The sequence below is a fragment of the Apteryx mantelli genome, chromosome 28 (assembly GCF_036417845.1).
Source record: "Apteryx mantelli isolate bAptMan1 chromosome 28, bAptMan1.hap1, whole genome shotgun sequence".
Lineage (NCBI taxonomy): Eukaryota > Metazoa > Chordata > Aves > Apterygiformes > Apterygidae > Apteryx > Apteryx mantelli.
In genome coordinates, this window is record NC_090005.1 from 5,240,875 (window position 1) to 5,267,585 (window position 26,711).

The following is a 26,711-nucleotide window of genomic DNA, read 5'->3' on the forward strand; positions in this document are numbered from 1 at the left end:
CGTGTGCGCCGTCTCTCCTGGGTTATAATGCGGTGTCCGTGGTGCGTAGATGGTCTCCCCCTGGAAATGCAGCGTGTGCCCTCGCACCGGGGCTGTAGTACAGTGCTGACTCTCTAAACTGTCAGAAAAGGTGAGAATAATTTAAATTAGACTGGGCGGATGCAAGGGTTTTCCAGCACCTAGCGGCGCAGCCCTTAATGCTCTTCCACGCTGCGCTTGCAGGTTTTGGTTCAACTCTTCCTCCTCCTGCGTGGCTTCAACTTAGCTTTTGCTTTTATTAATGCTTCGAAAGGGTATTGTGGATGAGGTGGAAAAAATGAACCCTTGCCGGGCATAGCTGCAGTTCTGTTTTTTTGCCCGTCTCGAGTTCTTGTGAACAAGACTGAAACCTTGGCCGTAGGTTTGCATTTCTCAGTTACCTTCTGCAAAGCCCGGCACGTGCTGCTCCGTGATCCGCGTCCTCCTGCCTCCGTCGGGAGCAGCCCAGGGGTGTTAAACTCACGGCACGGGCTGCGAGGTCCCGCTTGCCCTCTGCGCCCTGGCGAGAAGCATCGTTTTAGCAGGTCGGCGCAGCTGGAGGCAAATGCAGTCTGCAGCTCGCTCCTTCCTCGCCGATCTGTTGCTGCGTTTTATGGCTATCGGGAGGGTTTAAGTCTTGCAAGAGCGTAGAGCCCAGGGAAGGCACAAAATCGAAATCCGAATAAAAGAGGACAGCCGCAAATGGGCTTGCAGGTCATAAACCCGATACTCCTCCGTTACTAGGAGAGAACCTCATCCATCAGTTGCTTATGAGACTGCGAGATTGACTGGCTTTAAAGGTGTGTTGAGAGCCCAGCACCGACACGGCTCTGTGCCAGAAATGCTTTGGAAAAAGATTTGCAGTAAGTGCCCACAAAAGCGATGAAGATGATGGAACTGGGAAGCTTCTCATATCCTGGGTTAGACGGTAATTTGTTGTGTGACACCAAACCCATCCTTAGAGAGTCAAATGATCCTTGCTGCTTTACTTTCCTTTTTGCTAAATGAAGTAGGGCCTCCCATGCATTAAACTGTTTTTGCTAAATATAAGCCTTTTCTGGTTAAATTCCACCATAAAATAACGTGTGCTGAACCTCAATCAGTCCTGCAAAAGGAGGATACTATTTTCTTTTAAATGATGCTAAGGTTTTGCATTACCAGTTTGCAACATTTAGCCAAGGCAATCAAAAAGCACCCGAAAACTCCGTGACATGGGCTCGATTCACCTTTTTGGAAAGCTTAAACGTTCAAAGAGATAAATATTAGCTTTAAAATAAGTGGCCTGGAGCAGAAATAAGTAACGCAGGGTGGTGCGGGCCAGAAGGACCCACCGCTTTTGCATTCAGAAGCTCACTCAGGTCTGATCTCGGCTCAGCTTGTCAAGAGGCGGCTTGACCTTTTGGAGGCTGCTCGATGTCACCTAAAGGGAAGCACCAAACGTGCCGCGTTGCACCGCATCTCAGACCTTTTCCTAACGAGAGCAAGAATTCGTTCAATTAGCGGAGTTGACCGGGGAGAAAAGGTCAGTGTTATTTCCATCTTCCACAAGCCCCCGACAACCAGCGCATCCATCAAATTAGATTGCCTCTAAAAATTAATTACCGTTGCCTGAGCGCGCTCATCGGTGGTGCCCGAGCGCAGAGAGGTGGCTCGAAGGTGAGGCAGGTTTTTGGAGTCCAGGCGGTGTCATTAAGGTTGTCACATAACTGATAAACTCCGGTTTGAGGTCGATTGCTCTCCGGGGCCTCTTGACGTTATCGTGGTGCTGGAAAGAGCAAGTGCAGCCGTTGAAAAAAACGTTTTTTGGTGTTGCAAAGCAGCAAATGCTGCTATTCCCGGACTTGGAGCAAATTGTCCGGGGCTGATCCAAGCTCCGTTTGCCCCAAGGGTTGATGTTGGCCATTTGATGTGGCTCGTGGAATAAGGGCGGGATTTGGGGGGAGGAGAAATGTCACCTAGGTATTACAATTGAATTGTTTGGTTTTAATCAAGGGAGGGAAGTGTTCATTGGTAGTCAGTCTTGGGGCTTTTGGATTTCTGATCTGAAAAAGAGATGCTTTGCACAAAAATATTTCCTGCGACACCCAGAATTAAAAAAAAAAACAAAAACAAACAGCAGTGCAAGGCAGTGAGGCAGCAAAGATGTGCCCCATGCGTTTCTGCACGGTGCACATATTTCTCTGCACTGTGTCCTATATGCGCCATCCTATATGGACACGTACGTGCAGATGTGGGAATAAAACCCAGAAGCCGCCTTTGGGAAATCTGGTAAAGCAGAGATAAGGTACCTAAAATCAGCAGATACACGTTACAAAGCGGTGTTGCGCAGCATTAAAATTAAATATGCGTTTCATGCTGCAGCTTCCGTTTGCGTCCTTGCATCTGGCATGTGAAGTGAAGTGTCCTTAGCAGAGACGCGAGTGCCCAAAATAACAGGCATCCGCGAGAGAGGGAGAAAAAGCCCCATTGCAGCTTTCGGTCGACGGCCAGGTGGCTCCGATGGAGGCGGCAAGGTTTGGGGGCTGCTGGAGGACAGGTTCAGTCTTTGCTGTCCCCGGAGCTGGGAAGTTGCCTGCAAACATCCTTTTTTCTGTTTTTTTTTTTTTTTTTTTTTGAGCACTGAAGGTGTAACGTTAGCGACTCTGTGGCGAAGTTTCGGGAGCCTCTTTGGCCGCACTGGTTTTAAAGGAGGCTAATCCAGATCAGTGTTGCCCCCCCTCTGGTCTTGACTGTTCTCCAAGGCTCTTCGTTTCCCTCCTGGAAAGCAAAGAGCTCCACGCGTACTAATCAATCTCAGGGAGGCATCAGGAGAATTTGCAGCTATAAAGCGCTTTGAAGATAAAAGCATCTTGCAAGTGCTAATTAAATTTAATTTTATTAATCTCTTTGGTGCAAGGCTCATCGTTTTGCTCTGAGTTTGTCCAGCCTGTAGCGACAGAGGCTCCGGTTGACGTTTGAGACCTCCCAGACACTTTCAAAGGCAAATTGTGAACTGTGATAGTTACCAAGCAGTGTACGGCTTTGGCACGGATGATGTACTGAGGGATGTTCCCTCCTGCAGATGCTCTGGAAGCATTTTGCTTGAATTCAGCTCAGGAAGCAGAGCATGACAGTCTGTTCTTAAGACAACTCCTTGCTTTGGCCACCTAGGAGGGAGCTTCATATGGCTTTCCTGAGATGCACAGGACTTACATTGCATGAGCAGAATGAAAGAGCCCCTTGGGAAGAGTCCTGGCACCAGTTGCCTGCCCCGTGCCCAGGCACCGTGTAGGAGAGCACGCCGTGTCTGTAGTTGAGGGTCTCCTGGTGCTTTTAGTGGCAGCTCCTTGCTTTGTCTCATAGTTTGGGCATCTGGCAGCATCACCGAATTTTCAGTCCTTTCAGTTACTACTCTCTTCTTGCTCATTCTGTAGATAAAATAGCCAATGGTCCGTGTTCAGCATCTCTGTCTAAGAATACAGCTGTCTCTGGTTTTACTGTACCTCATTGCAAAAATACAGAGCGCTCTAAGGAATCACAGATGGCAAAGTTCGTGTAGAGTACGCTCCTTGGATAGCTGCAGAGCAGTCAAAGACTATCTCAGCAGAAGCGAAGAGTGGAAGAGAAAAAGAGCCTGATTAATTATTCAGCTTTTATGGAGGTTAAAAGGAGGGCATGAAAGAGTCAAAGCTCATCTCTCGTCAGACTGGAAGAAGAGCATTTCAACCTCTGCGTTTGCTAGAATTTGTAATGGCCAAATGTGTGGAGGGAAGATGAAAAGGGGAGATAAGCTTAAGTGTTGCCAAGTCTCTGTTGCCTCTGCTTGCTCTCTCTGGGGGGCTTTGCTGCCTGAGCTCCATCCTTTGCAATAACGCAGTCCTTGGTGCCTGCTGCATCGTGAAGTCTTCTTCCATGTGGACTTACCTGCAGCAGGATTAGGCTGTAGGACTTGAGATGGTTGAAATGTGGAAAGACTCAAAACTTTTTGGTTTAGAGAGGACAAAAGGGAGACTTGGTAAAAGTTGTCAGCTATGAAAGAGGCTAAGCCAGGGAGAAAGGGAGTAACGAGCCATGGTGGGTAGGCGAAGGACAAACGGACTTGGGGAACAGGATGGACTCTTAAGTGCGGCCTTGAGAAGACACCTTCCCCCACTGTTCTCCCTTGTACCGCACAGGACAGTGAAGGCTGGCATTGCTGAGCAGAGGGGGAAACCCATCTTCACCAGAGGCTTTAGAGGCAGGTTAGGTGATGAGCCCTCAGAGGAGGCTGGGACTGGCTGGATGTGACACTGGGCGGGGGCTGGGTTTGGTGGTCTCCCCAGGGCCCTTCAGGCTGTTGAAACAGGTCACCCAGTGCCCGAAGGGACCCCAGGCAGGAGATGCCCCCTTGGCCCACAGGACAACGTGCAGGGTGCTCCAGGTGATATCAGTGGTGGCCTGTGCTGCTGGCTTGTAGCATCTTTCTTCTGACATGTTTCTAGCTGTTTGAAGGCTTCTCACCTTTTTTTGGTAAGCTGAGGTCTGCAAGGTCAAGAATGCAATGTCTGAGCTCTGCAGCAGGCAGGAGGAGTTTCTGCAAAGTCTCCACTGCGTGTCACGAGCTGTCTTGGACGTAGAAGTGTAGCTGGGGGGAGTTCAGTGTTTAGCAGAGACCATCACTAGTGTTTCTGCCTGTATAACATTAACTTCTGTTGAGTTGCTCGGGCTGCGGTGAAAGCAGGCGGAAAGGCAGAATTTAGAGGAGGGCATGAGACCGCACAGTCTCATCCTTCCCAATGGGTCCCAGTCCCACAGGTTTCTGTAGGAAGAAGTGACACAGGGTTGAACGTCTAAAGCAATAGCCAAGCAGCAGGGTGAAAAGCCAACAAGGGAAGAAACTTGTTCCATTTAACTGTTGAGCAGGTGATCTTTAGCAAAGCAGATTTGGGAACAGCTCTGCATTCCCGCTGCTGGCTAGGACCAATGTGTGGAGTTGTCTGGGTGCTGTTTCTCCTGGTCTGGGACCATGAGAGGACACCTTGGGTGCGTTCACCTCCCCCATGGATCTGCCTGGTGGTTTTGAAGCAAGGCTTGCAGTGACTATATAACAATGCTTCAAAATTTTGGGACAGCCTCTTTTTTGCCCAGCACCACTCTAATTTAAATCAACTCCTTGGAATGCTGTCAACATGCCAAAATCAAAACAGCCGTAGCAGAGAAGGGGCATGTTTAAAAGAGCCCGGGTCATTCCTTTTCCAACACTGAACGTTCCTGCTGATTACGGGCATGAACATCACATCGGTCTCGTTTTAAATCTCCGGAGCGGGACTAATCAAGGAGATGGTGTTGGGCTTCACCAGCCGGCCACGAAGCACCACCATCTTCCCAAGGGCAGGGATGAGCGTTGGGTGTTGAGGCTGCTTTCCTCCCCAAAAGTTGCCCTGCAGGGCACCACCGACTGCCGTCCTTGTGCATGGACAGCATGAGCCAAGCATTTTGGGGAAGGAGGAGGACTCCTTTGCTCTCCCCCAGTGCTCCCCTTGCTCTCCGTTCCCATCCTGTCCTGGGCTCTGGAGTGTGGCAGCAGCTGGAGCGCTGTGATTTTGTGGAGAGCTTCAACCACCATTAAAAAACGGTGGCTCCTGTGAAAATTAAATGTATGGACTGACTGAGGGTGATCCTAAAGGCCCACAAGGCAAAAGACGAAGGAAAGTAGCATTTGCAAAGAAGGAAGGATTTTTTTCTTTAAGTGACTTTCTTAATATTGGGAGTCCAGCTCATAATTTCTGAACGTGTAGGACTGGCCATACTGAAGTTCAGGAGGGTCTGTTTTGGAATAAGGCTTTTGATGGGCTGGATGAGTTTCCTCATCAGTGGACAAGGCCATGTAGCAGTAAAGATGGGCAGTGTGTGATGTGCAGAGGCACCGCTCCCAGGGACCCGAGCATTTAGTGGGTATCTAGAGTTGACTTCACCATCACTGCCGTATACTTTGCTACCAAGCATGCTGAGAAACTGGGCAGCTTCAGGAAAGAGGACTGGGTGTGTGTTTTGTTTTATTGTTTGTGTTATTTTTGTTGTTATTATTACGTCCCCTACTACTGTTTAAGGGGAAGCTTATGAAGATTAGAGAGAGGAATGCCATCTGCAGCGTTTGGCTAAGTGACAAAATACACAACATAACACTACTCAAATATTTTGCAGAGCGTGAAGAGCAGAGAAGGGAAGCCACCGCCTGCGTTGAGGGGGAGCGCAGGTGCCACAGTTAGGAGGAGGAAGCTGAGGCTGAGCATTGGGAGCAACTTGCCGGCAGATGGTTCGGGTTGTGGATTAGGTGCAGCTCGGGAGTGGACATAAATTGCTGGCATTCAGGCTGGGCAGTGTGTTTGCAGATGTCCTGCAGGGACTAATCCCACATTGGCCTGTCTATGGATTATGCAGGTGGAGATCATCTGACTCCTCTCTTGAGTGTCTCCAAGCCACTGCCCAGCTGTAAAAAGAGTGGTAAGGACCAAGCAGGACTTTTTTCACTGTCCCCCAACTTGCCTATCTCCCAAAATATATATATATGGGAACATAAGTCCAGGAACGCTAATGAACGGTCTTCTCATCCCCAGTTTTGTATTCTTGGAATTTCCTACAGTTAAAAAAATCAGTTTACTCAAATCTAATTCAAGGATAAAGCTAAAACATCAGCTGCTTCAGCTCCACAGCACGAGGAAGGTTGGAGCCAATTCTGTTGCCATTGAAAAATGGCGAAAATCCTGTTTATTTCATAGATACCCTGATCTAGCAGTGTTTCTTCTGCTCCAAGCTCTTATCTGATCATGTTCCCATGGGAAAAATTGACACAAATTTTAATGTTATACAGCGGTTTGTTATACTCTTGTCCCAGGAGCCAGAAACAATTTATCTTCAGTGTCTCATCGTAATGCCCTTCAGTACAGATATTTATTTCTGTAACCACAGTAATGGCCTCTCTGGGTTGTTTATATGGAAGTTATATGGGCTTTCATAAATATTTCATTAGTAAAAACAATAATTAAGCGTTATTACTGAGATAGAAATTAGTGTTAAGCTAATGAAAGCTGCAAACTCATAAAAGCAGGAGTGTTGAGATTCCTGGCTCCCCTGGCGCTTGGCTCCGCGCTGCACTGCCAAAGCCAAGGGAGCCGGGCTGTGGGTTTGGACAGGAGTGGAGCAAAGATTTCGAGGTCTGGATTTGGTCTCTGTGCTGTCCCAGGGTGGGATGGCATCATGCCGGCGCTTCCCAGCCCCGTTCAACCTTGGCTAATTTGTCCCCTTTCATCTGGAGGAGTGGGCAGGCAGTGATTGCCAGGTGAAGGGAAATACTTAATTCTGGGTTTTTGCAGGAGGGGGTGGGAGGCTGCAGGTAGGGACGGCAGCGCCGCGCTACGTGCTCGGGGCCGTAATTCCGAACAGAGCGAGATGCCCGGGTGCACGGTCGTCTCCCTCCCGCGGCCCCTGCGAGCCCAGGGCGCCGCTCCTGCGCCGCCACCAGCCCCTTTGCAAGCGTGGGAAAGCAGCCAGGGATGCTGCGGGAGCAGAGCCCTCCTAGCGCTAGCCCCCGATGAAAGAAAAGATTGTTGCTAGAAACAAAACCAGCCGAAGGTTACCATAGCAGCACCAGCTCGGCTTTCCTCTCCCTTTCCCGACCCGGCATCACGGATGGTGCTGCCGCAAAAGCAACGGGCGCTCCTCGGCTCCCCTGGAGCGTAGGGCTGAAGCTCAGCGTCTGCTCGTGCTGCAGGGGACCCCTGGCTCCTCTCAGGGTTGTTGCAAAGCAAAAGCTCTGCACAGCAAGCGCAGGATGGTGTCTTTGCCACTCACGTGGGACGCTAACGGTTCTCGCAGGCTCGTGGCCGAAGGAGCTGGCTCCGCTTTCCAATTCAATCTTGGCTTGAAGTTGGATTTGTTGTGCATTAAGCATTGGTATGGGGCAGGTCTTTCGGGGCCAGGTGAGATTCGGGAAATGCGAGAGGTGGCTTTTCTGTCTTCATAACTCCAATGATCTGTTCCACCTCCCAGCTCCCTGCCAAGCAGATTTTGCTTTTTTGGTGGGAAAGAAGGGTACAGAAAGGGAGGGAGCATGCACATCACGTATGGAGATGATAGAGGAGCCCAACCCCTAACCACCAGACTGTGCTGCCTTCTCCTTAACTGCTGAAACTCCCTAACACCAGAAGCTGAGACACTGCCTGGGATCCTCTAGAGTTGCTGGAGCAAGTCTCCATAGGGTCAGTCATCTCACCTGGGGTGAGACGGTGTTTGGGTGAGACAAGTCATCTGGTAGGGATGTTTCTTTCTGTTCCCTGTGGAGAGTGCCTGCGTGACTTAGACAAGCTAGCTAATATCGGACGGTCAAAGTTGATGCATCCCATCCTTGGGCAGCATCTCAGATCTGTGTCGAGCCTGCAAGCTGCTGAAGGCGCAGGAGGTCACTGATGAGGTTGTTGCGACATAAGGTTGGATGGGAAGTTTTGTGTACCTGACTGTGCAGTGACCACTTGGAAATGTTTTCCTGGCAATGAAATATTTTCAGGTCATGACAGCAAAGGTCACTGCTGGGGAGAAAGGAGGCGCATGTGTTTTTGATGCCCACAGCATGGTTTTGTGTTTGTGACCCATCTGACTGATCTCCGGTGGAGCTGATGGGTCTTCTTAATCCAAATGCTGACAGCACCTTGCTGGCATTTGGCTCCGTGGAGAAGTCTGGGCTGGTGGTGCAGCTCTACCTGCGTGCAGAAGTCAGCTATGGATCTGCAGCATCTGCGGGGGCTGGATGTTTACAGCAATGCATGCTCCCGTCTGTCTTCTCCTTCCCTGCTGACCAGCAGAGACCTGCCCTGACATTCACCCTCTTGCAGTACCTCTCTACGGCTTCCCAGCAGTCGTGATGGCTGAGGGTGACTGTTCATTTCGGTCCAACTCCTTGTCTCATCAGAGTTGATTGAAGCCCATTGTCACTTATTGCAGCCCTACCTACTCCCGCACCTCCAGTGACTTTTCTCTTCCATCCTTCTACTGCACCAGTGATGTGGAAAGTGGCAACGTTTTACCCTTTCCGTTAAAGGAAGGGAAAACAAAATCCAGAGCAGCTGGCGACACATGCCAGCATTATTCACGGAGGGCCGATTAGTGGTGCTTCTCCCACACAGTCAGATGGCACACTTCCCACTCGTGCACGCTCTGCGTGCGTTACCGCAATCCGACCATCCGGGGTGGTCATTGGAGACGTGCGTGCTAGCAGCACACTGTGTGCTGGGCAACTTCACAGGCATTTGTTGCAATGACTTTCCCAAGCATTTTGATATAGGGCGTTTTGTCTTGGGATGCTCCGAGGAAGACAGATGTCCAGGATAAAAAGCAATCTGCCTCCTGGCGGGGGGCATGACACAGAAGCTCTCTAGACTTGCGGAGGAGTTCTGTAGCACACACGAAGAGCATCATGTGTGACGCTGTTGTCTCCTCTGTGCCAAACGACAGGCTTTGCTGAGCTGATCTGCATCAACCACAGCTTGACAACCCAATTGTTATTAAATCTCTAGCAGAACTGGTGCAAGCCACCAGGAGACCTGAGGTGGGAAGAAGCTGGCCTGTCCGTGACTGCCAAGCTCTATTGGCTCCAGACCTTTGGATTTCCAGATGAAACTTGCAGTCAGTTTTGTCCATTCTGGGTTTTTGTTTGCAAATGTTTTCATTTAGAAAGCTCTGCTCCCTTCTGGTGTTTACCTTTGATGTGTTTCTAGAGAGGATTCATATCCTTGCATGGCCTTCATCTCACCAGACTGCACGCTCCAAGCCATGTGGGATCCTCCCCAATACCAGGCTCCCCACTCCTCTGCCTGTCCCAGGAGCTTTTGCTTGCTCTTTTCTCAGCCTCGCTTGATCAGGCTCTGGTGACCAGCACTGATCGCTGTATTTCAGATGAGGTTCACCACCAAGACACTCTTGGAAAGGAAATCAGAGTCCAGACAAAACTAGCTGGGAGGCCTCTTGCTCGTCAGCATCGTCTCTCCTCTCTGGGTTCATTCGTGCATGAGAATGTGGATTTGAGCAAAGAATGAGGCAACGAGTCTGAGACATTGGGCGTGGGAGTCATCTCACCCACCACTACCCATCCAAAAGGGAAGTGTCTTACCTAACCAAGCCAGGCACCTCTCTAAGGATGGGATGAAGAATCACCCCGTCTCTCACCATGGACTGTGATGGGACACTGGTGACCTGCAGAGATTAGATGGTTAACTCCGAGATGGCTAAAATTCGGGAAGCTGAGCCCACCCTGGGCTTGCAAAATCCACTTCATCTCTCGGGACTCCTGGCAGCTCTCAGCATCGGGTTGGGATCTGTCCAGCTGTTAAACTTCACCCTCTGCCCTGTCTCTCGTGCCGACGTTTCCTCAACACACCTTGCAAAACCCCTAAAGCAACCTTTGACTTCAGTGCGCAATGTGTCCGTTTAAATCTTCAGGTTAGCGCTGACTGATTTTTCTTTTCTTCCCCCTCCGGCAAAATTCGTTGCAGCACTGTAGGCCTCCGTCCTGCCGCGGCAGAGCCACCCTAGATGTAATTTTCATGGGTTATTTTTATCAGAGTAAAATACTAGGCTGCCTGCTGCCATAGGAGATCCGTCTGTGCCGCGCTGACCTTCCCGGGGGCGGCGCACTACAACACAATGCAAATATTTTTATATATAGCATCCTCCATATGCGGCGTTGCAGGAGAGCTCGGTCCGCCTTTCCTAGCGGGGAGGGAGAGGGCTGGCGGCTGGCTGAGCCTCAGCAAAGGATATAATAAATAAAGTAGCAAGTAGCCGGTATGAACATACTCTGCCTCTGCTCTGCAGGCCCGCAGACTTTTAATTTTTCTTCTCCTTAAGATCTAAGATCTGTTTGGCTGCAAGGGCTGGGAATTATTAGGCCGGTAATTTTCTAAGGAGACATCGATCAACGTTGTCGAAACTTATGGATGAGTTTCATTGTGATTAGAGTTTCTGGTTGGAAGAACAAAACCCTAAATCACTAAAAAAAAATGCCCTGTGTCTCGTTCGTTGAAGCGTTCGTTTAGATGCGAGACCAGGGTTTAAATCCTCACCTCCCTGAGTTAGAGCAGGGTGGGTGTGTGGTTTTTTTCCTGTTTTTGTTTAGGAAAGCCACCTAATGATTTGGGGTTTCTCTTGGTCCGTAATGGACCAAACTGACTGCAACTTTGAAATTTCCACCAAGTCCATGAGCAGGGGAAGCATTTCCCTCACTGATATCGTTAAAATATTTGTTTGCTTGGATTTGCTTGGTTTTTTTTTCCCACTCTGAGTGATAGACGAACTCTCTCACGGCACTGTGTAATCATAAAACGTGCCTGACGTGCATCCTTTTCCCATTCAAATGAGTGTTTACTTAGTTGCTGCATTCACCAAAGTGCTTGAAAATTGCATTGCTCAAAACACTGGTGTTTATCAGCAATGCAAATTAAATAGATTTAAACGTAGATGTCTGCACTTGGGGTGTGCATTGGAGTCAGGGTTTCATGCAACTATAATCCCCAGGAGAATCTTCCAGCCTGACACCTGCCTTGAAATGTCCCGGCACCAGCAGCACTTTTATTTAATTGCACTGTATTTCCAGGGTTTTCCGCTGGCTCCCAGCACACTGAGTTGGAGCAGCTTTGCCTCCAAAGAAAAAATGCTTCTCTGGGAAAGGAGGAAAAAAACCGAATGAAATTAACCCCGGAGCCGGGACCTGGCAGCCGAATCCTTGTGCCCAGTGGGGAGCTTCTCACTTTGGGTTCAAGTAGTGTTTCCTGGAGCTGGGGCCAAGGGAAAACAGAGTTGCAAGAGGTTATTAGTCCGATGGACTGGAAACGGAGGACGGGCTGGTGCTGAGGATGCTCTGCCTCGAGGAGCAACGTCGTCCCGGCAAAATAAAGGTTGCTGCCTCCACGCTCAGCCCCCGAAAGTCCTGGTTTCCCCAGCCGGGGCCAAACTGGAGGATCGCGGCAAACAGCGTGTGCACGGGGCTGGCCGGCAGCCCGTCCATCTGCCGCAAAGCGACGGTGGCGCTCGGGAAGCCACTTCCATCTGGTTCCGCCAGGCGCCGAAATTAGCAGCGGGTCTTGTGCTGTTTAATATTTCAAGACGTTTTGCGGCGAGGCTCCTGGAGCGGCGGTGGCGGGAGGAGCGCAGCGGCCGTGTGAGCAACTGCTTCGGTGCCTTTAAAACGCGTCTCTTCTTATTCTATTTTTCTTTTTTCTTTTTTCCTCCGGCGGTGGGAGCAGCTTGCTGAAGCACAAGGCAGCAGATGGGCGGCCCCGCGGGCCGGCACCCCCAGCTCTGGAAGCGGGCAGCAGCGCGGGAGCTGGCGGGAATATTTATCCCCTCCTCACTTCATATTCCTGGCAGCAGCATCCTCTTGCCCTAAAGCAGCCGCCTCGCCGAGAGCAGCGCCGGGGACACGGGGGAGATACGAGGCCAGCTCGGGCTTTTTTTTTGCTCTCCTCCTTCCCGCGGTCGCCGTTCCCTGCAACGCCGTGGGATGCCGCGGTGCAAAGTGCAATTTTTTCCTCGCTCGCCGAGCCGCTGTTGGACAAGTAACGTAACCTGGCAGGACCGAACCTCCCTGCCCTGACGTGAACCCTCTGATAAAGCAGGTTACGTGTTTCTCCGCTTGATTAAAGTTTGCAAACTTAATAGGAGAGAAGCAAGGAACTGCAGTATTCGTTGCCGGCCGCTCACCGTCCAGCAAGACCGGTGGCACGTCTCTCGTCTCAGCTTGGAGAGACCTGCGGGTTTCTTTTGCCCCGTGTATTATGTAATGGGCTTTTTAATAATATACGTGGAGACATATGGCCCCTCCGATTTAGTATGCAACTGCAATATGCTTAACTAAAAATAGCCAAAATGCTTAATGTAGTTTGTTACAACACCTTCTGTTACTTGGTGAGTAATGAATCACGGCTGCGTTTTAGAGAGAGCTCGTAAGGGATTGAGCGGAGAAAAATCTGAGCCCTGGGCTTGCCTTGCGTGAGCAGTGAGAGAGCTGGATCCGACCAAGGTCCCAAACAGTTCTATATCCGACCACTTGCAGGGCCAATGCTAGCTAATTAAGTAGAAAATACCCAAACAAACATTTAGTGGGTAATCAAGTAATAAATTGTCGGTAGGAAAGCTTCTTCCGAATCCCAGGTAGGTGTATTTGCTTGCTTATTTCCTGGAGTGCTGGTTCACATCCTGGGGTTTATATCCCATGCAAGTTCTTAGTTAAATTTTAAAATGTAAGTTCCCGAGTTAAATTTTAGGAATTGCCCCTGGCTGAAAGCATGGATACAGCAAAGGTGGGACAAAACCCCAAGATTTTCCTGGCCCCTTGGCTGAAGCCGCGTGCCAGCCCGGTGAGAGCTGCTTTAAAGCCAGCTCTGCAAGATGTGGCCTCCTGCATCCCTTCGTCCTCACCAAAAGGCTCTGGCCGTTCCTGTTACTGTGCTCGTTTGTGCTGATGGAGACAAATCGCTATAGTTATTGCACAACCCCGTATCTACAGGAGCAATATTCTCCCTTTTTTTTTTTTAATTTGTTTCCTCTTGCGGTGCGAACTGGTTCTTCAGCGCGACCAAGAGATGCCAAGGGAGGAAACGGGAGCATTTGGGGAAGGCAAGGTGCTGCCGAGCTTGCAATTCCTGTCCCCAGCACCCGTGCAGACCAGAAGGCCGGCAGGGTGTTACGCATGGTGAAGCACCCGAGCGTTTTGGCCGGCTCCGGGGTTGCATGAGCAGCGCCCGACTGCAGGGTTTCGGGCTGCGGGGAGGAGAGGGAGGACGCAAGTCATCGGGGCCCTCTCGTGCCATCCTTGCTGAAGTCTGCACCCTTGCACAGATCTCTAGTTTCAGACTCTCTTGATTTTTTGGTGCCGCAGATAGAAGATTCTCTTCCTTGCTTTCTTCTTTCCTGCCCATTATTTTTTTTATCTCATGAGCTCTTTGTGAAAAATCCCTTCCCTGTTTCTCATTGAAGGGAAAAGAAACAACAAACAAGAAGTGTCATTTTGTGGTGACACTTCTCTAGAACACAGAAGCTCTTCCTCCCCCTTCTCAAAGGAATTGAGACTGGAAACCAACCCTCAATGCTTCTGTCACAGCCTTGAGATCCAGGTTGTCTGCACCTCTCAGATACAAAATGAATATTTTGAAAGTATTCTTTTACCCAAAAAAGGGGGGGGAAAAATCTCTGAAATACTCCATCTGTGTCCCAACAGATAAAGTGGAAGGACTGATTTTCCTCTGTAGCTAACGCTGCTATCTCTCTTGCCTTTAATGCAAGCAGGCAGCTTTTAATGCTGGTAGCTCTTTCAGATATAGAGCTGTTGGCTTTATTTTCTCAGAATAGGTCTTTAACCTCTCACACAAAGTACCCGTGACTTGCTGTAACGGACTTTGTTGCACGATGCTTCTGTACAGCTCTTTAAACGCTCTCCATGTTCATCAGAGCAAGGTTTGCCAGTAGCCCTGAGACTGTTGGAGATATGTGGGCAGCAGCAGGAACCGAACTCACCAGGTTGTCAGCGCTCATTCCTGCCCAGCGCTGGTCCTACCTTTCAGGTGAGGTTCAAGGAGCAAGGGCAGATAGACCATGGGTGTCAGGTCCAGCAAGCAGAAGCTGAGCAACCACGTGAGCGTCCTGGGAGAGATATTTTAACCTCTTGAACGAGTGAGCCCTCACAACACGAGAACTGGGTTCAGAAGGGGAATGTAAGCCAAGTTCACTTCTTCCCAGCTCTGTTAGAGAGAAACCAGGTTGTCTATTGGGAAATGATCCTCTCCCCCATGTTTCATCCCAACACTTGCTATTAGAGGGGACTATCTCAGCATACAGTCCCCAGTGGAGGGGACACATTGTACTGTGCAGCAGGACCATTAGACTGTGCAGAAGCTCCTGCTGCTTGAGGGACCTGGTGGGCTGCAGGTCTTCAGAAAAGTTTTGAGCAGCAAAATTTGATTTCATAGTGAAGGGTTTACAGGGAGGCCAGTTACCCCTGCCAGTCCCTTAGCTCTGAAGAGGGAACACCTGTGTTCCCGTTTGGGTCCCAGTAGTATTTATCTGATCATGTTGTGGATATCTTAGTTACTTACGGAGATCTAAGGTAGTTGCCTAGGTTCAGTGGATGGTTAGTGGAGAGAAGGAGAAACACCTTGGTCGTGACTCATCCCATTGTAGACATCTCCCTAGGATGTGATGAATCACTCTGGAACTGCCTGCCTCTCTGCTGGTGACAGGAGAAGGCTTGACAACAAGCTTCACCTTTAATAGATGTGAATGTCCAGCACTAGGGACCCCCATTGTGACTTGCCCAGTGCATGCAGCAGTGGTGGCATTAGCAGCAGTGCGTTGGGATGGCAGGACCAACCACTGCATGCGTCATTGCAGCATCCACGAGCTCCTGGCGTAGGCTGGCGGTCTTCCAGGAAGGGCAGTGGCGTTAGAGCAGAAATACAGTCCATTCCTCGGTGAGCTCCAAGTGTTACACAGGAGAGAGGAGGTGGGTCCAGGCAGTACGAGAGGAGAGCCCTGGAGGTGATGTCCTGCTCTCTGTTCTCCCAGCTGAAGGGGTCAAGATTGAGGGACCCCATCATTAAAAATAAAGTGCTGAGTGGTCTCTATCAGTCACCGGCTCCAGGCTTTTCATTCTCCAACCCCCAGCCTAAATGTTAAAAATACTTCCCAGGAAGCAGTCGGTTAGGTTTTCCCCTCTGCTTTGATGGAGGCCTCATCTTTTGGCTCGCTAGAGGCTTTTTTCTATTTTCCGTCAACGAGCATTTTTCATCAGTGATCATCAGCTCATTCCCACCCAGTTTCTCCGCTGCCCATGTGCCAGCGCTGGCCCTCGCTTTGCTGTTCCTTGTGTTTAGCCCATAGCGCAGTAGGTAGCAGCTGGACCCCTTGATAGCATGGCCAGGCAAATCAGCCCATGCTCTTCCAGGTGCTTGCTAGAAGGGGGGCTCTCCATTCTCCTGGTCCCCCTAGCCCGGGCTCTTCTGCAGCTCCTGCAAATTTATTTGTCTGTCTTGAGTGCGGGGGACAGAGCTGATGACGCTCTGCAAACCTCACCAGCCCTGCTGGAAATCTCGCGCTCGCTGCATGCGAGGAGTCGGCATGGTTTTTCTCGGCAGCTGCTAGAGCTGGTGTTAGGACATCTAATTTTCATTCTGGCGGAAATAAGTCTTCCATGAATTCTCCCCAGACAGCAGCCAAAGCAAAGCCTGGAGCAGAAAAATAAACAGGACAAATTTTTAGATACTGTTTTTGTGGGGAAGTTGTGTTGACTCATTTGTCTGTCAAACTGATGTTATCAAACCACCGTGAATCCTGCTGCGAATACTCTTATTTCAGCTTCACTTAATCCTGTTACCAGGCAACTTTAACTAAAGCAAAATACAGCACTTTCACAGAAATGAGCTTGTGCACATGGGATTGGAACTGTTTAACTGTAGTAAAACTAGTTTCATTTTACTTACAATTTTTTTCCTGTTCGGCTGTGCTGATACTACTTTCCTACAGTTATGTTTCCATGGCAATTTCTTTTTCTTTTTTCATCCCTAAATTTTTGCCTAGGAAGAATGTGAGAGCATTGTGCATTTGTCCAAGGTTTCTGAACATACATAGTCTGGTTCAAGCAGTGATTCAGACCTCCCTGAGTCCAAGGCACATCGGCTGGGTGGCTGCAGATCCAGTCCGCCCCACCTGTGCAATGAGTCGGATGTGCTCAGAAAGTGCCGAGCACAGTGCATGGGCCCTTTCAGAAGGTCTGGTATCAGCGAAACAGGTGATACCAACAGGCAGTTGAGCCCATTCCCCCACAGCAACCAGCAGCGTGGAGGGATCGTGCTGATGCTGCAGCTTGCCACGGCATTCCCTGCATCCCTGGGGCAGGATGTGCCTTGAGGGGCTTCACCAGACCCAGCAAGTCTCTGCCCTGGTGCCAGGGATGGGGAGATACGTGGAGATATTGAGCAGGAGGTCCCACAAAGCCTAGAGATGAACCGTAGCATCTCAGAGCCTCTTCTGAGCGTGCTGTGGGAAATGTGACGCTGTTCCTGGGGAACCCTTCCTTCCCCGAGGAAGAAACTGTGGTTGCAAAGTGCCACTGCAACACCCTTCGCTGACGTGACACAGCTGGCACAGGAATGAAACAAATCCTCCTCAACAGGGACAAAAAGGATGGTCATGCTTGAGGGTCACCTTGAGGATACTCTTTCTATGCGATACCCATCTTTGTGCTTTGGTAAGACACTACGGTGTTGAACGGTGCTTACGCAGAAGAGGCATGGGCAAATCTTTCAGCCCGCTGTGAGTTAAGTCCTAACATTGCTCCCATTTTATGGATAGGGAAACTGAGGCAAAGGACAGAGGATTGTCAGAGGAGAAAGTAAGACTCCCAACTCAACGCTTGCTTCTGCAGAGCACAAGAGAAGGCTTATTATCCAAAGTAAACCTTCAGGCCGCCTCCTGATACAATCACGATGAGAGCCAATAACAAAAATACCATGTATTTTGCTCAGATTGAACCGTGGTGGCTTTGCTTTGTTTTTTCTCTGTCTTCCTCTGAGCCAGCAGAACTGGATGTGACTGTTCTAGCTACAAACGACCCATGACTCGGGCTGTGAATATCTTGGGTTCCCAATAAATTAGTGCCAAGTACAGCTTCAGATGTTAATTTCCACGGAAAAGTGGATCAGTTTGGACATAATAAGGAAGGGGAAGAAGGGTAGCTACGTGCCTTTGGCAGCATTTCTTATTTTAATTGCGGCTCCTTGCATATTCATGGGGATGAACTTCATAGCCTGCACCCGAACGTACAGTCAGCTGGAACTTTATTAAGATTTTCTAGCGACGCTCCAAGCGGAAAGCACTGCTGAAGCCATGAGAAGCCAGCACCAGAAATAGAAAGCTGTGTAGTTTGCTACACGTAATGCTGCAACCAGCTTGAAGCACATGCTGAATTAATCCCCAATTTAATTAACGCTACTGTAATCCCTCAGATAAAAAAGCAGCTCAGGATTCGTTCAGAAACGCAGTTGTGTGCACAGTAATGTATATTAATGTATGTAAAAAATGCAATCATCAGGAGTTTTCCCTCCATTCCCAGCCTGGGCCGCAATAAGAAATGAATTTAAAAGCACTGTACTCTAAAAGTGGGGTTGGAGATTGAAAGAGAAATGAATGAAGGTCCATGGCTAGGCTTCCCAAAATGATGAAATTAGTTTAAAAACCATGCGACACCAACCAAAAACCCAAATAGAATTTCTTTTTAAAGGTTTTCTGGCTTCTGAGTCTGTGGTTCCCTGGTTGAAGTTTTTTCAGGTTTTTTTTCCCCTTAATTGATGATTTCAAGAAACAAGCTTAAAGAAACAGCCGTGAAAGCTTAATCCGGCACTTAGTGACATGCCTCCATGAACCAGCGCTACAAGGAGACATTCAGTAGGATGCTAAAACTGCAGTAACCATCAAAACCATTGCAGCGCTGCATCTCCTCGTGTGACGGGGCCATTTGCACCCCTGGTCGCACTTCTCCTGTCTCTGGTGACAACCTCCAAGGCCCAGGGCCAGCCAAAATGCCAGAGAGCCTGTTTGGTTTTGCTCTGCCCAGGGGCATTTGTTTTAGGAAGCTAAACTCATACCATGGATAGTCAAATGCTTCTGGATCCTGGCAGCCAGAACGCTGGGAGCTTCTCTTTATTATGTTTGCAGCAAATATTTACGATACACTAATGCTTCTCAGTTGCCAATGTGGAGCTTGGAAACATTTAAGATACAGGTAAGGAGGAGCGGTCCAGATGTGTTCTGTCAAAGGGTTTTGTCATTGGGAGTTTCATTTTTCCATCCTAATGCAAACTAGCTCTTTTGTAGCGAAAGAATTTTTAGAAGTGACAGTTTTTCAAAGGCGGTTTCGTATTTACAGGTTCCTATTCTCATGTGTTTCTTGCTGGCAGAACAAGCTTTTGGCATCGTTTCTCAAGATGCTGTGTATTTTGTTCTTCTTGTTATTATTGATTATGAAAATTAATAACTTTGTTTTTTAAAAGCAGGGTTTTTTTCTACAGTGTGGAAAATCCATTCGCCTACCCATCCTTGATTATTCACGGTTACGTGCCAGGACTTTCTATTTCAGATTACAAGCCCTGTCCCTTTTAAGTTCCTTGCATATACTTACAAATCATGTTTCTGGATGCGTAGCGATACACACACAAAAAACACACAAATATGCAAAGAGCTTTGCAGGAAATCCATGAAGTTAGCTCAGAGATGCAGAGACCTGGGGAACTGCAGTGTGAGGCCAGTGCAGCAATAGGCAGAATAATTTCGGCCTAAAAATGCTTCAACAAAACAGTTCCCGTTTTCCAACAAATTAGACTAAATACAAGCTTTCTCCTGAAAATTGTAAGGTAATTACTGAAGGAAGCATATGGTAACTACTCTGAAGTGTTGGAAGGGGATCAACACTAGGCAAAGCTATGGAGTCATTTAGCATTGGTGCAAGTGGGTGTTATGTGGAAATAACAGGGTAGGACTTGAAGTTGGAGAAACGGTAGGTGGTCTCTCGGGAAAGGTGCTGAACCGAGCCGTTCTGGCATGCATTAGCGTGCTGGCGTGCCGCGGAGGTGGCCACGCAGGTGTCTGCAGAGCCACCGAGGGCAGGCGCACGGGGCTAAATCTGCCAGCAGGCGCCAGGGTGCAGCCGCGGGCTGGTGTGGCGCCTATTCTGGGCGCCGATGAGGTTGGATGGGGACGTGAAGCTGGTGGCGGCTCTTCATTTCCGAAGGTTGCATGAGGAAGCTGGTTTTGACTCCAGCACTGAAATATTTTGGGGGCCAGCCTGGGAGAACTTGGCAGGAAGGTGACCCTCAAATGAGACACAACGAGGTGCTCAAATGAGGTGGGCCAATGCTGGTCTTGAATAGACAACAAGAGATGTCATATCAATGTCTTTTTGCCATGTCTTGGAAGGAGAGGAGCCAAACTATTGCCAAGCAAGACAAAGGCATGCAAAGTTTTTGTTGTGGTGGGCTCTGGAGAGTCCTCGTAATGTGGTTGTGTTTCTGGCAGTGACAGGAGGGTGGTGAGGAGCAATTCAGGTTGCCGTCATTGGGTTTGAGCAGAAGCAGAGCCTGGCTGCCCTCACCAAGGATGGTCTTGGTCAATGCCGACCTCACTCCAGGAGGGTTTGCTGAAACACCCCGTCCGCGGGGGAAGTCAGCCCTGTCTGGTCTTCTGCTCCTGCTTACACAAAGCTGGCGTGGAAGGACCAGGAGAAAAGCCAAATGAAACCCTCTCTGTGCCAGTGGTGCACCAATGTGGGATTCAGAGGAGATCCCTGCACATGCCGCATCAGCTGCATGGCACCGCATGTGATAGTAATGCAACTGTGCAGTAATCGTGGCCTTATTTAGACACCAAACATCCTTTTGTCAGGATGACGAACAAATATGTGATTGCCTTTTGGGGAGCATATATGCTGATGCACGGCATCGACAGATTAGTGCTAGCCCCAAAGACATCAATCATCATGAGTCTGTATTCAAGAGCTGAGCTTTGCAGATCGATATGTCTCTGACTAGTTAAAAGTCCAGTTCCAGACAGTTGGAGCTCAGTCTCTGCCAAGCATGGAGAGTTGGCCGCCCCCCTGGGATTTAACCAAATTATTCAAAGCCTGGTGAGGTAAATGTTTTAATAAATCCATTTTAGCTCCAAGTTGCTTTCTCTGTCTTAGATAGAAAAGTCTAGCTTTAAAAGGTTAAATATTAATAGTCCTTTCCAGCTACTCTTTCTGTAAAGGCTGCAGAGATAAAATGCCTGAGACCCAGAGATGCAGCCACGAGATGCGTCGCTCCAGTCACAGAGCCTGAAGTTTCAAGTAGTGACGATGTAAAGCCACTTCACTGTCAGAGCAGTGTTTTTAATGCTGTTTGCTCCCGAAACCCGAGTGAAATGTGTGTTTTGGTTTGTGTTCGGAAGGGAGGGTTTGTTTGTGTCTCTGGGCAGGGATCTCCAGAAATCTCTGCTCCAACCACCTTGGTCCAAGGCTGCACCAGCCTCAAGGTGAGGTGAGGAAATTCAGCCTCAGCTGTAAAAGAGGTAGATTTCTGCACTGCAGATGCTCGCGTTTAGCCTGACGAATCCATTCCTAAGCCCATTCCCCCCAATATGGTCTCTAGCTATGTTTGCCTTGGAGGCACCAAGTGAACAGGGCACAGGAAAATCCTTGTGAGAGGAGAAGGCTGAAATCCTTTGCTGCCTCGCTGAGTCAACAGAGTTGCAGCCTCTTAGGCAACAGGCACCTGAGAGCTGTGAATCTTGCGTTATCCAATATTACTTTATGCTTTCTTTGTGCTTCCGTCCTGCTGATATCAAGCCCGTAGTCTGTTGTCTTCTGCTGTTGTTGTCTCCTGCTGCACATCTTTGTGCAGCACCTGGCATAATGGGGCTGTGGTCCGTGGTGGTGATTCCTAGCTGCTAGGTTTCTACTGGGAAAGATGCTTCAGATTGAATAAGGTACAGTTAAAAATGGAAATGCGTAATAAAATGGTGGAAAATTAGGAAGGATTAGTAAGCAAAGGAAGTAAAGAGGGACAGATCTTTAAACACAAGTTCTTTAGATGCATAGGTGGCATTTGCTGGCCGTAGGCATGGATTCATATTAGTAGGTACACTCTGTTTCTAGACCAAACTATGCATAGTTAACAACTTTAACCTTCCTTTGCAAATCAATCTCCCCTCCCTTAATCCCATATGCTCCCTCTAGTTTGTTGGTAAGTGAGACAGTAGCAGCAATGCTAAAGAGAGAAAGGTTATGTACCCCTATTGCATGAAGATGCCTGTGCGCTAGATGAGCCCAAAGTGCTCTTCTCACACACTTGGGTCTGATTTGCATGCTATTAATTCTGCCTTCAGAAAGTCTCCTGTAAGTTAGTTTTAGCCTCTAGTGGAAGAGGGCGGCTGACCTTGAGCTACTTTATATTCAGCACAAACTCACAACGTGGAAACGAGCGGCTATCTCGCATCAGCCAAAGTGAGGAAACTTGTAACTTGACGATGTGTCTAAGCCCATAAACTCCAAAGTGCCTTTGGCCAGCTTGGAACGACTCAGGCTGCTAAATACATGGGCACCTTTGAAGTATTACACTCTTCTTTTCTTTACCGGATTTCCTACTTTTTCTCGCAAGTGCCTCAGGCTTCGTTAGTGCTAGAGATGGGACTGCAGGGAGCAGGCTCCGGGTGCACCCATCCTTTGGGTGTTGGAGACTTTACGGATACTAGGAACTTCTCTCTTTTGGGGAAGGAGGAGTTTGGTTTTTTAGTAAAATGCATTTAAGATTCTGTAGCTAAAAAAAATCTATCAGCTAGAAAATAGTTATCGCCTCCTGTTTTCTCGATCTTGGAGTACAGACCAAGCTGAAGTTGCGAATCTCAGAGTTGCACGGCGGGATATGGGGAGAGAAGGGCAAATGTGCAGTTGAATGTGATCCCACCTGCAGCCAGGCTCTGACACAAGCAGCCCCATCCCACGGCCGCCTTCTCGTCCTTCTCCTGGTTAGCTAACCTGCTGCCTTCTTCCCCCAGAGGAGACGACGTTCGAGGCTGGAGTCAAAGTTCAGATCCACAGCCAGTCTGAGCCACCCTTCGTCCAAGAGCTTGGCTTCGGAGTGGCCCCTGGTTTCCAGACCTTTGTCGCCACCCAAGAGCAAAGGGTAAGCGCCTAATTTCATTTTCCTACCTAAAGCCCTCTAACAAGTCAATATGTGAGGTCACTTCTATGGAAGGAGGCCCCTCAAGAGGTGTTTCATGATTAACAGCCGTTTTTAGCCCAGACACCCTTTGCTTCAAATTGCTCCTCCAGTTGGCAAGCTTGATTTGGACGAGGACAGGTTTTACAGCATTGCTTCCCTTGCTTTGCCCAGAATTGTCATAGCTTGGGCCGCGGAAGGGTGTTCATTCCTGGTAATTACCCTGGCTTGCTTTTTTACTGTTACGGTTCAGCTATGGCAGTCACAAAATGTGTTGAGTACCTTCCAACACCCCGCGAAAGGATGCTTTTTGCCAAAAGGATCCCATGTTCAAGGGATAAAAGGAGTTCAGAGGAGAGCATTTCATTAGGTAAATCAGCTTGAATCCTTTCAGGTAACACAGAAATACTCATTTATTATAACCAGGGGTGGGAAGCTCATTGCTCCTCATACAACACTCTCCCTGTGTCCCGACGGCAACACATTGTCACGGATGGATGTGATGAGACGTAGCGTCGTTAGACCCAAATCCTTGTTAGGAGTTTGGAAAGCCAGCCAGCAGAATAAATCCCTTTCTCAGCTTGGTCCCGGCACTGGCATTTGTAGCCTTCCTGCCTCATTGCGTCTCTCATTTTCCTCCATGCTCCTGCATTTGCCCTCAAATGAGACATGAATCAAATTCGGGAAACACAACAGGAGCTGTCTGAGGGTTTGCTCTGATTAAATCTCAGTGGGGAATCAGAGCCACAGTAGTTGTATTTTGGCTTAGGACAACAACTCACCACCAAATGTATCTTGAAGCCAAGGCGTCTCTCCATGGACACCAGTACCAAAATACACCTGAAGATGCTGTATTTCAGTGAGCCCGGATGAGTTCCTCTCTTCTCAATGCAGACGCGCTTGTGCATAATTGCACAGGAGATAACGAACGGTGTGGGTTCCCTGTAGGCGAGCGCCAGGTGGAGGCTTCTCAATTAAAGCCAAGAAAGAGTTTTTCTGTTGTCAGTCTGTATCTTGTGGGAAGTCCGGTGGGTTACAGAAAATGAGCAGCTTTACTGGAGCTCAGAGCACTCATTTCGAGTATGATGCCTTAGTAACAGGGAAGGTAGAGGACTCTTCGGGGGCCGAGGCAACAGCTGCTGAAGTACAAAGCAGCTGCTCTCTCCTCGACACATCGTCCACCTGCCAAGCCCCAGCCTTGTACGGGTTCGGGCTCCTCAAGGCCGTCCTCTCACAGGGAGACGCGCTGAGCCCACCTTACTGCCCAGGTAGAGCTTGCTGGATGGTCATCAGAGGTGAGGTTGAGACAGGAGGGTACTTGCTTCCTGCGTGTCCAAGTGGACTGGGCTCTCTCTGCCTTGAATGCGCCACCCTTGACGCTGGGGGTGAGACCCCCCCTCATGTCCCTGGGCAGTGAATCGGCCATCTCAGCTCCGTGCTGGACTGCTGCCATCAGGGAAGGGCTTGATGCTTGGAAAGGTGATGGACCAGGCATTGCCATAGGGTGTCCAAGGTGCGTGCCGCTGTCAAGAAAACTACGGTGGCCAAGTGGTTGCCCATGGATTTGGGAGACCTGTGCTGAGGTGGCTCCTCTGCCCCAGGCTTAGCCAGTGGAGAAAGCAGCTAGTTAAACTTCAGCCCTGACCACTGGGGAGAGGTTAATGTTCACCTGGCCTTCAACAGCTCTTGGGCCTTTCTCTGCCCTCCCCCACCATACGATTGCATATGGAGGGCTGCAGGGCTGCATTTCCCAAGGGAGGCATGGGAATATCCACATAAGCCAACTCGTTAGGGAAATAAGAGAAGCGGTAATTTAATTGTTCAGAATTATCCCAAGTCTTGGAAACGAGCCAGTCGTGGGTATTTTTTGTAATCCATGCCTGTTCGCTCGACACAAATCCTTCCACATGTCCCCAACGTTCCCTTCTCCCAGCAGCTGCCTTGTGCTGCCCCGGAGGAATCGGCAGTATCTGGTATTACATACGTAGGAAATACTGCGAGATAAAGAATCTGGACAGAAAACTGATTAATTAGCACCAGAATTGTTGGCAGTAATTACTGTGCTTTGAATCCCTTGTCCATCCCGTCTTGTGTTTGGGTATCTCTGATGCATGTCCGCACCGAGGGCAAAGCTGCCGTTCACCCAAGCAGCAAAGAACGGGGTGGGCTGGAGATGGCCCGCGGGGTCCGAGCTGGCGGCTGCTTGTCTCCGGGGACTGCTGCACCCGGGAGTGCTTCCCATGCCAGTGCCTGGCAGGCGTCTCGCAGATGTCATCCCATTTTACAGGGCGGCAAAGCGACTTGCCAAAGGGTGGAGAGGAACTCGGTGGCGGAGCAGAGCATCCTGCATCAACGGCCTTGCTGGGACTGGGTATGCCAAGCGCAGCAGCGCAGCTCTGGCTCTTCCATCCCCGGTGTGCACATCTGCTCGAGTGAAACCCTCTCCCGTTCCAAAACTTTTAAGATAGCTGCTGGAAATCCTCCTCTCGTGCTTCACATCCCGTTGCCAGCATTACCTGTTTTGTTATTTCTATTAAAAAATAAAATAGAATTTTGCAAGAGATCCTATTAGGAAGACAGGTAGCGGAGAGAGGGGAAACCACATCCCTCTACCAAATCCCTCCTTCTGGAGAGGGAGGATGGATAGAAGATGATAAGGAAAATAGGTATTTTGGGGACTCTCTTGGCTTGAAAGTGTTTTCTATTCCCCATATAACACAACGCAGGGCCAGGGCTGTGCAAAGGTGCAAAGTCTGCCTTTGATCCAGACCTAAAGACACTGAGTTGTTTTTCATTTAGAGCCAACCTGGCCTAAAGAAATTGTTCTTTTACCATGTTCTAATTGACGCTGTCCCCAAAACGGTGGCACCATTGGTGGGTTTTGCACTGCCTTGCTGGAGGACCAAGAAATGTGCGCCCATGCTTAGAGAGGAGAGGACCCGTTTCCACCGTTTTGGGCACCATAATGCTGGGCCTCACCCACCTTCTCAAACCCCCAAATGCACATCTTGGGTTCAGGTGCCCAATTTATTCATTAGAAAATACTAAATCTCCACGGCTGGGACATGCTATTCCTGCAATGAGCTGGGGTGAAGCTCTGCAAACCCTCTGAACATCACTTAGAGGACCGAGTCCGGCACGGAGCCATTTACTGGGATCCAAAACCAGGGGCTTTATACCACTATTAAGCACAAATGAAATCATCCTCCAGCTGGAGTGGGCTAGAAATCATCAGCTAAAGACAAGGTCGTTTCCCTTCCCTCAGCACGGAGGAGCCTATCTATTAGTTATAAGCACTTTTTCCAGCTCAGCTCCAAAAAAACAGGTGTGGAATTGGCCAGACTTGTCTCGACGGGACAGTGATAGCTGTACAACATCTTCAAGAAACAGGCTTTGGGCTGAAGGATATTTATTTGTGGCTGGATTAGAGGATCGTTGCTCTATTTCTAGCTCGGTTGCTACCCCCTGCGGCCTCAGGCAAATCTGTCCCTTCACCCCCCATCTGTACAGCACAGGAATAAGAGCATCTCCTGGGCTTTGCCTGCTTAAACTTAATCTCCGGCTTCATGACAGAGGGTGATCTTGTTAAATATCACTTGAAAATTCGCCCCCGGGCTGGTAGTTGGGAGTGCAGATGGGAAGGAGCCCCTGAAGTTGAGGTCCACCCACTCCATCAGATGTCAGGTTTGGTTCCTGCTAATTAATTTTCTTCCCTGCTTCGTTTTATGTGCTAATTAATGCCTCCACCTGGTCCCACCGATGGGGACTCGGCCGCCTCTCTCCGGTGGCACCTTCTTGCCTCACCGCTGCCTGCGGGGATTTTCCTCTTGCGTCTGCTCGGACCAGCCCCTCTACATGCCTGGGGCCATCCTGCTCGTACGGTGGCTTTGACAACCTGGGGGAATTTGTCCATCCGTCGCCGTGCTCCTGTTGGTCTGCAGCGAG

The 26,711-nt window shown here is 49.4% G+C and overlaps 2 protein-coding genes across 3 annotated transcripts in view; one reads left to right on the forward strand and one right to left on the reverse strand.

Annotated features, from left to right (window-relative positions):
• The window catches only part of ASIC2 (acid sensing ion channel subunit 2), a 513,526-nt gene that overhangs the window by 469,882 nt on the left and 16,933 nt on the right, over positions 1–26,711 (forward strand). For both annotated transcript variants that reach the window (XM_067312141.1, XM_067312140.1), the window contains exon 3: positions 22,603–22,730. In XM_067312141.1, the coding sequence (XP_067168242.1) occupies positions 22,603–22,730 (128 nt within the window). The remainder of the gene's footprint in view (positions 1–22,602; positions 22,731–26,711) is intronic.
• Positions 11,585–26,711, reverse strand: part of PSMC5 (proteasome 26S subunit, ATPase 5) — a 142,633-nt gene continuing 127,506 nt past the window's right edge. The window contains exon 13 of the mRNA XM_067312143.1: positions 11,585–11,594. The gene's annotated coding sequence lies outside the window, so the exon portion shown is untranslated. The remainder of the gene's footprint in view (positions 11,595–26,711) is intronic.